Source organism: Teleopsis dalmanni, chromosome 2 (assembly GCF_002237135.1).
Source record: "Teleopsis dalmanni isolate 2A chromosome 2, ASM223713v2, whole genome shotgun sequence".
Lineage (NCBI taxonomy): Eukaryota > Metazoa > Arthropoda > Insecta > Diptera > Diopsidae > Teleopsis > Teleopsis dalmanni.
The window spans coordinates 52,118,028-52,130,179 of NC_051847.1; the positions used below are offsets into that span (position 1 = coordinate 52,118,028).

At 26.9% G+C, this 12,152-nt stretch overlaps 1 protein-coding gene across 1 annotated transcript in view; it reads right to left on the bottom strand.

Annotated features, from left to right (window-relative positions):
- Positions 1-5,077: 5,077 nt before the first annotated feature.
- LOC119674535 overlaps positions 5,078-12,152 on the bottom strand; it is a gene marked incomplete at its 5' end in the record, with an annotated part of 35,035 nt that continues 27,960 nt past the window's right edge. Inside the window, 2 exons of the mRNA XM_038085679.1 lie at positions 5,078-5,134; positions 6,710-6,847. Coding sequence (XP_037941607.1) covers positions 5,078-5,134; positions 6,710-6,847 — 195 coding nt within the window. The remainder of the gene's footprint in view (positions 5,135-6,709; positions 6,848-12,152) is intronic.

Consider the following 12,152-nt stretch of genomic DNA (forward strand, 5'->3'; position numbering starts at 1 on the left):
TACAATACATACTTATCATGTGATATGAATGCATGCTCATCTTTTGCTGAAGTTGTATACATACTAGCATCAAACACTACTTTTTCCAACAATAGTTGGAACAATGTTTCCGCCGCCTTTATTATGACAGACTGTTCCATTGTAAATTTCAAAATTTCTCATCAAAATTGAATATGAAAGAAGTCTGGGAGTCTTGAACTTCTTTTCAAATTGTTTGAATTATCTTAGTGTGACACATTTTAATTTGTCAAATGACATGTCTACATGTCATCATCAATATTTACAATAAATTGTCATATGCAATTATTATTTATGACAAGTAAATTAAAAATGTATCATTGGAAAAGTTTTGCTTGAAAGTGAAATAAAACACTTCAGCACTCGTACGTGTAGTTGATTCTCAAACTGCCTAACTAATTCCTAACTAAAACTGAACTTATTATTAATATTTATTAAAATGAAGTGTGCATATTTTAACACTTTTCGAAAGTCATTTCGGCCAACTCTTGAATTTTAATACGCCTTGCAAATTTGTAGAATAAGTAATAGGAAACTTAGAGAGCTGAGAAGATATTAAAATATATTACTTGTGCTATGATTAAAAATAGTGGAGCAAAAGTTATGGAATGCAACATCTTTCTATACATACAATTTCCAGTTAACAGATTTGGCAAGGGCTTTATGTGAAATTTACGTAAGGGTAAAGTTTGCATAAAATTTTCAAAATTTACCAAAATTACAAACGCAATCTCAATCTGTTTTAAGCCCATAAAAATATATTATATTTACTTTGCTCTCGGATGATGTTATTAGAATATGGTTTCATGTTTCTTAAATGTTTTCTTATTATGTTAGAATAAGAAAAGTTTTTGTTTTGTTTGCATTTTCGTGCGAATATAAAACATCTGCAAAATAGAATAGAGCAAGAACTTCTTCCCAAATTACGTATTTAAAGCAGAATACGAATATTTGCTTTGAACTCATTATTGTAATAAAAATTCTTATATTTTAGATGCCATAAACAAAAATATTTTTACAAGTACAAGTTACACTCTATTAAAGTTTAAAAGGAATATAATTCTTTAATATTCTTCGAATATTTATACGGGCACGATTTATTTTTACACAATATTTTTATTAGTCAGCCATATTATATGAAGTATTATTAGTAGTATTAATATATTAATAAGAAAATCTAAATGCATATATTAGATAAGAAATTTAACATAGTATAAAACTATTTTAGAGAAAACTTAGAGCATAATAAAATTAAAATAAGTACTCGCAAATAAGTATCTTTATGTATATGAAAAAGATATATAAGAGACAGTAACGAATTGTTAAAAATGTAATGTCCTTTAATATTTAAAATTTTAAAAAATATATAAAATGACATTAAAACATTATTTTATACAATCTCAATTGAAAAATACTTAGGAATAAATTAAATCATGATCCAGTGTATATGATTTCACTATTGTTTGTAAACAAAGTTGTGCAGTATTGATTACTTTTGTAATTGAATTACTTTCAATTACTAATTGCAGTAATTATAATGGATATTTGTAATGCATTTGATTTTGCATAGCTTCGGTCATGAAGATATCCACAGTGTATGTATACTATGTGACAAAGATTTTAATATATTTTTTAACTTTAACTTTAACTTTAATATGTAATTTATAATTTGCAGATATATTGCAAATTAATGTTTTGCCTAACAAAATAAATTCTGTTCATGGAGTCATAGATCATTGACAATAGAAAATTAACTAAATTTTAAAGTTTCTAGCTATAAAAAGTTTCTTGCATTATATAAAAAACACATATCTATAGAAAAATGTAATTTTATTTCCATAATATTCGTATTTCAGCCGACTCTTTTAACATTTTGCATATCATTAAATTTTAAGTTCTGAATTTTAAAATAAAACTAACATAAAAAATTACAATAAATTTTGCAATTTTAATAAATCATAGTTTAAAATTTTTTAAAATAATAAATGCAATAAAGTATAAAATATTAATAGTGCTAGCAAATATACTCGTACTCTCTTCATGCCAAAATGAAAGGCAATGCTTATATAAGCCGTATATATACACATACAAAAGTATAAAAATATAATGTTTTACTCTATATGCAACGATATGTAAACACAAAAAGTATATATATTAAATAACACATAGTGTGCATTATTTCAAAAGAAAATTTTTGTTGTATAAAAAGCATTGCATTTCCCTACATTTTTTAAAATTCCTCAAGGCAAACATTGCGAACTTAATTCGTTCACTGGAGTTTGCATACAACCGCCACAAGCAGAGCATTGAGCTCGAGCAGCAGCAAAACCTTTTCAAAAGGCTTATCAGAAATAAGCCAAGACTACAAATTTTAATATAAATCACTATATCCGCACACATGAACACACATGAAGTCAGAGAGTCTTGCAAAGCATCATGACATACGGGACAGGATAAGAGTGTTCGATGGCTCGTACTTACAGAACACTGAAAAGTTGGAAGTCAAGCGCAACAAAATGTCAGAGAAAATGCTAATAAAACTTGCAAAAAAAAAAAAAAACAAGAAAGGGAATTCAATGCACATCACCGCTGTTTGCATAATAGAATCCTAACAAACAGAAAAAACTCTCATACGCCTAGTGACCCCCTAACGTAATGATACGCCATATTGTTTGTTATTACATTTAGTATTGAATTGAAATTTTATTGCTTCAGCTATTTAAAAAATGCAAAGAGTGCATATATTGCAGATTAAATATTTATTTTAACAATAAGACATATTTTTATAATAATTTCTTTTTACTATATATAAACCAAGCAGTTCAACTTACTTGCACGTATGAGTATAAACGCATATATAAACGCAACCGTCAGACAAAATAATTATAGATTTATACCACATTGGAATAGTAATTTATTATTATTCTAGAATGTGGATCCTAATAGATATGTGTTAATTTAATTTACATGATATTAATGTATTTAAATCAAACAATTTGTGTTGGCGCTTACATATTTAAATTTTATTTTGAATGAGTCATTTTTAAGAATTTATGAGAATAAAAAATTTTTTGACTAAAGGTATTTGTTAATAATTTTTTTTTTAATACTATGCAACTTGATTTATTATACAGAAAATTCACATCTCTCCTATACAATTTTTTCGTTTTTTTTTTTTCACACGTAGTCCTTTCCTGCGTTAATGTCAAATACAATATTTAAAAAAAAAAACAGTATCCATATCATTATTAACTCACAGAACACTTTTACTATATAAGTATGTAAAATTTCAATTTATATTAATATTAACATTATTACTATATATAAAATTATTTTATATAAAACACTGCTCATATTACCTATCAGTTATAAATTAAAATCCCAACAAACCACACCACAATAACTCAAATGACAATAATCGTTTTAATAATTGTTTAACATTGTTTTAAATTTCAAAAACTAACATAAAAAAAAACAAAAATAAAATTGGTTTTAAATAAAATGCCAATCGAAGGAAAATAGGCGCTATTTACACCTTGCAATGCAACTCTTGAACCACCACACTAGCCACAAAGTCGTTCGTGTTTTCGCGGTTATTAGTTTGAAGCATGTCAATGTCAAACGTATGTTCTTTCATATATAACCGCACATACTTTATGAATTTGCATAGATATATTTGTTATCATTTGTATACTACTTTGTTTAACAACAGTTGTAGCGTTAACAAGACTGCATAATAGTAACAAATATAATAAATATAAAAATTAAAAAAAAAATGAATTACGAATAAAATGTAAAATGGATGACATAACAGAATCGAAACTGCAATTAAACATATTGACATTTTAACGATATAAAGTTGGTACCTTTCTAAAAGCTCAATATAGATACTAATGACTTTTTAACAAATACCACACAACTACCCATCCACCTACTCATTATGCAGAAACTACAATTCCATTTTCTGAGTAGTACATTTACAAACAGATGTGGAATATAGAATTTGGGTTGCATGGTCAATAGAAACCTTTACTTTGGCAGTAAAATTAATGCTAAGAAAGGCTGCCTAAATCGTTTGCTTTTATTAACATAGTATTTGTATCAACAAAATGAAAAACACAATTGAACCACTTATTTTTTTTTTTTGAAAATCTGAATATCTATAAAACTGAATTTATAATAAATGGGATAAGAAATATATATGTTATATAAAGGGTTAAGCGATTGAAGTGTTACCTATTCAAGCGACCATATCTTTTTTGTATGAAATTATTTTTTATTAATTCAAATTACATCTTATTGTGGAAATAATCAAAATTTCAGAATCCATTCACTCTAACAGGATGTGACCCCCTTTCGCCTTGACTATGGTCTTCACATGATTAAAAAAATGAGTTGCATGATTCACGAATGTGATCTTTCGGTATTTTGGCCCATTCCTGAACAATGACTATTTTCAACGCAACCATACTGGCATATTTTTTAGTCCTCATCTTGCTCTCCAAAATAGTTAAGATAAAATAGTCCATCGGTTTTGATTATGGCGAATGGTTCACATGAGCTTTATGAGACGGTGCTGAGTCTTGTTGGAACGTCCATGGTCTACGAGCGAAAAGTTTGCCTGTCCACAGCTCTAAATCAACTCCCAAAACATTTTCCCGATAATAAGTCGAATTGACTTTGACACCAGGCTTGATGAAAACAATTAGAGAGCATCCATCGGCGGACACAGCTGCCCATACCATTACATAAGATGGAAAAGACGGGTGGTCTTTCATAGTCTCAAATTTTCAATTAGGTAAATACGATCATTTTGAGAGTTTATGAACTATTGAATGGGAAAATTTTTATCATAGAACATAATGTTTGGAAATTCGCCACGTTTGTGCAGCGTAACAACTCTTTGCTTTTTTGAGTCCAACTTTTTGTTTCTTTCGTGTAAAACTTATGCCTTTGGAAGTCTTAAGACTTTACTTAGAGCTCATTTTTGAAAATGCGTTGGATGCTTCGCTGAGATATTTTCAGTTATTTGGCCACTACGACGACCAAAAAGTGACGGTCACTTTCCGAACCATTTAGGTGATGTGGCTGTCGACCAATGGCGACGCTGAATGTACTATTATAGTGATATATACAATACACAAACATTTTATTCGCTTTGATGTTTTTCAACTCACGAATAATAGCTGGTTGTAATTATCCAGCCAAATACAACACAATCACACTATAATGTTTGAATTCCATTTCGAATAACTTTTATTCTATAAAACTTAGACGCAAATGGTTGTGATAGTTTGTAAACAATATAAAAAGCTCTCATTCGTATGAATTTTATGTAGTTGGCAATATTAGTTTGACAGATATATCTATGTGTGGTTGGTAATACTTCAATTGTCTAAACCTGTACTCATTTTCCCAAAGGACAAAGAAAAAGATGTTAATAACAGCATCTATTAATTTTATATTACTATATATATATATAATCATAATTTTATATGATATATTACTTTTAGGTAATGTGGACAGAAGCTGAACGCTAGAAATGTATAATCCATAATTATGTATAAGACATAATATTTTCTTAAAATGTTATTACACAATAAATAGTTAAAAAGAAGTTACTTATAGTTAAAAAAATAATCTGCCTTTTGCATTAATTTCAGTATAAAAAAAATAATTAATAAAATAATTTCAATGCTGTGATACCTTACTTCAAAATTAATATCAATATTGATTATTGAGTTTCTGATTGGGGCTAACTAACATTAAAGATGATCGTTTAATGATTATTACTCGTCAGTCAAAGGTTAACTAATAATATCAAAGATAATTACATACAAGTATCATAATTAAGATGTTTGAAAAAATTTAATTAATTCATGAAAAAGTCTTCACATAGATTCAATTTACAAGTCATTCTATATTTATAATATGAAAAGGCTGTCTTTGAGAAGCAGATATTCTGTAGGATTTTTCTGTTTTCTCATCCCAAAGCTACAACTATTACTGATTGTGGCTTTAAAAGAAAAAAATACAAGAAGTCAGGTTGCGAATAATGTACTGAGGTATGAGTGAAATACAGTGATAGTTTTATATCACTTCATAAAACCAACATTAAAAGCAACTAACTAAATTTTAATGAAATAATTATTTTCTGTACATTTTAATTAATAATTGGGCATATTTCTTACACTGAATGCATTGAGAGTGTAATATTAAAAACAAAATTAAGAGTTTTATTAATAAAAATATATTTCAAATCGTATCATTTTAATTTTTTTGATTCTTTTTAATGGTTTATTTCTTTAATTTTCTTTAGCAATTTTAATATATTATTTAAATTGTGTCAGTTTGTTCTTTATACTTCCTTAAGTCATTACTGTTTTTATAAGATACTCTACAAATCTGTGTTTGCATGTAAACTTAAGTTTCTTTGAGCTGCACTATATGATTCATTGTTGTAAATGTTTACGTTCTCTATGTAATGTTATACATATTGGTTACATATACTAAGTACTAAGGTTGTTACACGTCTAAGAACGCACTTAAAAAGGACTCGTTCTCCGTAACAGTAATCATGATAATGTAATTGTTTTTTAAACGGTATGTGTTTTAATCACATTTTAATATATATTTATGTAAATGTTTCATTTTATGTTGTATATGCAATAATTTGTGTTTTAATACTTACAACTGTGATGGGATAAAATGGATTTATAATGGTGAAAAGCAAGATATGATTTGGGCGTGTACTCTCTGGGCGCTTTCTACGCAAATCATCATTAGTCTTAACCAACAGAGCCTGCTGTTGACTTTGTTGCTGAACCACCTATAAGAAGTGAAATTTTATATTTAATATTCAATTCAATCTTAAAATTTAAAACTATTCTATATAATATAACATATTTAATAAAATATTTTAATCATATAAAAATAGATTTATTTTCCTATATGTTGCTAAGTGTACGAGTAAATAAAAAAGTATTTAGTTGTACGTTTTATGTGTTATTCATTTGTCAATCAAAATATTATTTGACAAAAATAATATAGAATTGAAAACAATGCGTAGGCAAATATTTATGAAAAACTTTACTTATTTTTCACCTGACTTTTTTAATTTAATATTACCAAGTATATCCACTTTTAAAAATTTTGTGAATTTAAAAAAATTTATACCATTACTCAAATAGTTGAAATTTTTGTGTGTAGCTTATCAAGTAAGAAAAACATTTGGATAACAATACTTTAAACTATGTAGGAAGTCGAGCGTACTTTTTGACATTGACATAAAAGCAAGTGGAAAGTATTAATTAACAGAAAAAGAAACAATAGTTTCCCTTGAAGATTGTTCTTTACAAAATAAAGAAAAATTTAATAACAAAACATTATGAGATTCTTAGTTCTATGATGTGCTCTTTCACTAAAATTTTATAAAAAATCCACTGTTTTTAGATACTTTGATTAATGTTATTAAAGTTAATTTAGAAGGATAAAATAGAATAATCTGTATATAAAAAAACTGTTTAGATTCAATATTAATTACATATTTTTGAATAACAATGGTATATAATAATGCCAAGTAACATTTAAAAAATTCAAAATTGGTAATATTTTCTATAATATAATACACCCAAAAATCAAGAAAAATAAATTTGAAATTGTTAAAAACTTACAACAATGTTATTAACAGTAGTAGAATTCAATAACACAAATTGTATCAGTACAATATAATTAAATATATAGACATTTCTATGTTTTTGGTATAATAATTGGTAAATGAACTAAATTATTTAAAAAATTTATCATACATAAATAAATAAAATTAAAGTTAATAAAGCATATAGCGCAATTGAGATCAGTACTTTAATGTTAGTAACAGGAGTACACTTCGCTATTATTAAGAGCAATACAATTTAATTGTTTATATGTAATCAATGGACTAATACAACTACGTTCAATAAATTTAATTTAAAACGCGATCTACATTTTAGTATTTCTGTTTGGTTTTTTTAACCTTTCTAGCAAATTTTCCAATTTTGAATCCAATGTAATTTTTTTGAACGTTATTTACCAATAAAATGAGAAAAAGTGAATAAAAGTTAAATGATATTAAAGCAACTTTTTTGAAAGTCTTTTAGTTTTTTAACCATTTTTATAAATAAACTTTCTCCTTGCTATTATTTAGTTTTGTTTACTCATATACTTTTACTCTGGTGGAACAAAGGTGAGACAGTCTGCATCGTTTTTGCAAAAAGGACTTTTTTACGTATTTTAGGACTTTTTACGTTTAACGCAAAGTATCAACTATATCTTGTCTGTTAACTGATATTTGATTAAATAATTAATAAAATTAAATTTAACAATAAATTGATTAAGCAAATACCGTTTTTGATAGTGCTGACATTTAACAATTATCAACTCGCGAAGGAAATGTTTACAGTTGGAATACTAGAACCAAAAACATAGAAATATTTCTACGTTTTTGTTAGACATTTTATTTTTTTTTATTTAACATTTTATTTTTATAAAACAAATAAAAAATAATTTTATTCTTAGTCTATGTTGTTTTATAATAGAAAGGATACTTCATTTAATATATTGTAGACTTACGAGGTGATCAAAAATTAAATAGAACATGTAAAATACACCCTCTACATCGTGTTTGTGGTGTCAAATTTTTTTGTGTATTGGTTGTGCAACGTGATGCGATGTTTAGTTTGTGCTTACTTAGCAAATGAAGAACAAGCATATAAGTGTTTGAAAATATTTTAACATTACTGTATTTAGCGATTTTTTGTAAAATGAAATATCGAAATATCGAATCAGAAAGTTCGTCTGAAATTTTATGCTAAAACCGAAAGAAATGAAATGAAATATATAATATATTAAAAAAGACTGTCACAACCACGAGTTTATGTCAAAAATACATTTAATGTGTCGCCAGATCAGGGTGTTTTAACATTTCCATCCTTGCAGATTGCTTTAGTTTTTATACTAGTTTTGGTGATCTAGCGTATAAGCTATGTTTTTAGCCATGCTATTCCAATGATTCATTTTTTGAGGCTTGGAGTACAAGCTCTGCAACCAACCAACATCTTCATCAATAATGAAAATGTGAAATTTTATGAAGCACCATTAGAGAAGTTGCTTTAGAAATAGAAAAATTATAATCTGAACATAAAAAGAAAGAAAGCAAAAATTGTCAATTATCCATTAATTAATGGTGAAACATAACATCATTGTAATGCAGCAACCACTTTATTCTTCTGACATCTATAAAAAATTTTTCTCCTTCTAAAATTTAGTAGACACTAAAAGCACAACAGTTTTTCACGATAAAGAAAGGAAATAGGCTCATCGCTATCCGTACCTAAAAAACTTTTACTCCTTCATACAAGAAATTATGGTGGCAAACTTATAATCTTCAAAATAAGAATATTTTTATATTAGTGAAAATGAAATCATTACTTTTCGAAAACGATCTTGACCACACCTTGTTTATGTAATATTTTAAAAGCCTCATAATTAGAATAAAAATAGATCGATTTTCGTTTTCATGAAATATATACCGATCGTGGTGATAAATTTTCTGAATATCATATATGTATATCATTAAATTTAACGTACTAAAAAAATTTGATTATTTTAAATTGGAAAAAATTGGCATAAAACTCCAGAACGCTATCCGCTGTCAGAAGCGTCCAACGCCATTCAACGCAATTTAATGCCTTGTAGCAAACATCAAACTTAACATAAACGACGAAATTACAAGTCAACAACAGAAATACTATTACTAGGCAATCTATGAGATGATTCTGTCTGCAATTCTCTGGTAGATTGAAATGAGCAGAAATGGCAGACGCGAATTCACGCCTACCACCACCCACCTGAAATCAGTAAAATATTAAGCAAGAAAATACTTCATTTGGTATTCATATTTAATTCAATATAAAACTATTTAAGATTTATTTTCTAAATGATAGATTCTCATTTGCACTTAACCCAAAAAACTATGCTAACACCATGCACCAAATGTTTCCGGGAACTGTTTGACTAGAAAATTATACCGAAAAGTAGAATAAATTTATCATTTGTCTAACTGTCTATTTGGCCATTTGTGTTTCTGTCTGGTGTTTTGTTTTTATTTATTTAACATAAAAAGATTAAAACTGATTTAAAATTCAAACGCATTTTAACATTTCAGCATTCTGCGCAATTTTAAGGACTTCGTACATTTCGCGTTTCTAAAAGAAATTAGTTTTCTGTTTGTATGCCTTTGTTGATCCAAATTGTAGATGTTTTATCTGTTTAAAGTAAATGCACCAATATACATTTAATTTTAATGCATTGCAAATTCATATAGTATCTGGCAAATCGAGTAAGGCACGCAATTCATAGTGACTTGCGAAGGCATTATACCTAGTACGACTGTCCATGTGTCGGTATTCGCTTGGTTTTTCCTCATTTTTATCGCTGATTTGATGTTTTGCTGCCACTTGGCTTGATTTCTTGATGTTTTTCTTCATAATTTATTTGAAAATCTTTTTGATAATATTTTAAGAATTTGGCCGTTTGTCTATTCTTAATAAAATTATAATGAACTCTTGTAAGTTATTTTATTGTCAGTGTACACAAGAACTAATTCAAAATTCACATTTAAAATTTTAATAAATATGCATTCAGCATCATGTTTGTTTTTAATAAAACAAACAAATTAGTATATGAAAGTGAAAATTTGTTAATTTCTTTTCAAAATGTAAAGCACTTATTGTTTTAATAATAATCAATATGCAGTTTTCCTAATGAAATTAAAATATATGTTCAAATAATATTTAAAAGTTTAACAGCAAATAATAATTTTAGTATTATTATCAAAATTATAATATGTAATATATTAACAGAGGTATAGCATTATTAATGTGTCTACTCACAAATATATAAAGAAGAGCTTATTATCGATTTTGAGATATACCTACATTAAAAAAACTAAAAGGTCTTGTGCTTGTACGGAATTTAAACTGATGTGTAACCTCTAAGAAATTTAGGTTAGTAAATCTAAACTCTATACATTTAAACATATATACATATAAAGCGAAATTTTCTCTTGAAAATACATAGTGAAATCTATAGAGCTGGTAAAAAATTTATGTTATTCAAATCATATATTTTTCAAAACCAAAATAAAATCTCTGGAACTTTAACTTTATTTAACCTAAAAACAATGTCCTATATTTCCTCCTTCACACATAGTGGTTCCTATCCAACTACAGAAACCATAAATGGAATGCGATTAATATAAAGCACATATATTAATTTTGACGGCTATTTATTGATGTACAATTATGTAAATAAAATAATTGGCTCTTAATATAAAATATCTTTGTTGAACTTAAAAATATTTTATCTGTTATAGATGATGACCAGGTTGAGCATTGAGATCAGGTGGAGAGCATGTAAATAGTGTCCAATGTAAAATATTTACTATGAATATGAAAGTGAATAGATTAATCATATAAATGAATAAATGAGTATCCAAGATCACCACAAATATAATATACTGTTCACGAAGCACGAACTTGTTGAACACTACATCAGATTATAGATTTTAGATTCTAGGAATTCTTCTGATGAAGTCAAAAGCGAAATTGCCGAAATACGTATAGGTATATCCAAAAAAATACGACCGAAATAAAATTTAACAACTAACATTGTTAGAAACTACAACCCAAATTTATTCAGAAAATGAGCTCATTTGTATTATTTTAGCGATCTATAAATTCAGTCACAAATATGTTAGTAAAGGCTCTAGCCAAAGTTAACAAAGGTTTTTGCATCACCTGAAGAGACTACTCTGTTTATACGTCAACACGATTTAAGAATAGATATTACAGCATATTGAATGCGTATTGATTGAATATGTTTTATTAAAAAAGATCAATACCCTGAAGTTATCTCATATTTTTCCCAACGTGACTCTAATAAGAATACTACAATTTGTAGCCACAACAAAATGCTTTAAGATTTACTGAAGCCGTTTGATACCTACTCCATAAGACTCCATATATAACATTCCTATTTTTAGGAGTTATAGCAGTAGTACCGAAGTAAATGCATTGGAATCGAAATTTATTGAA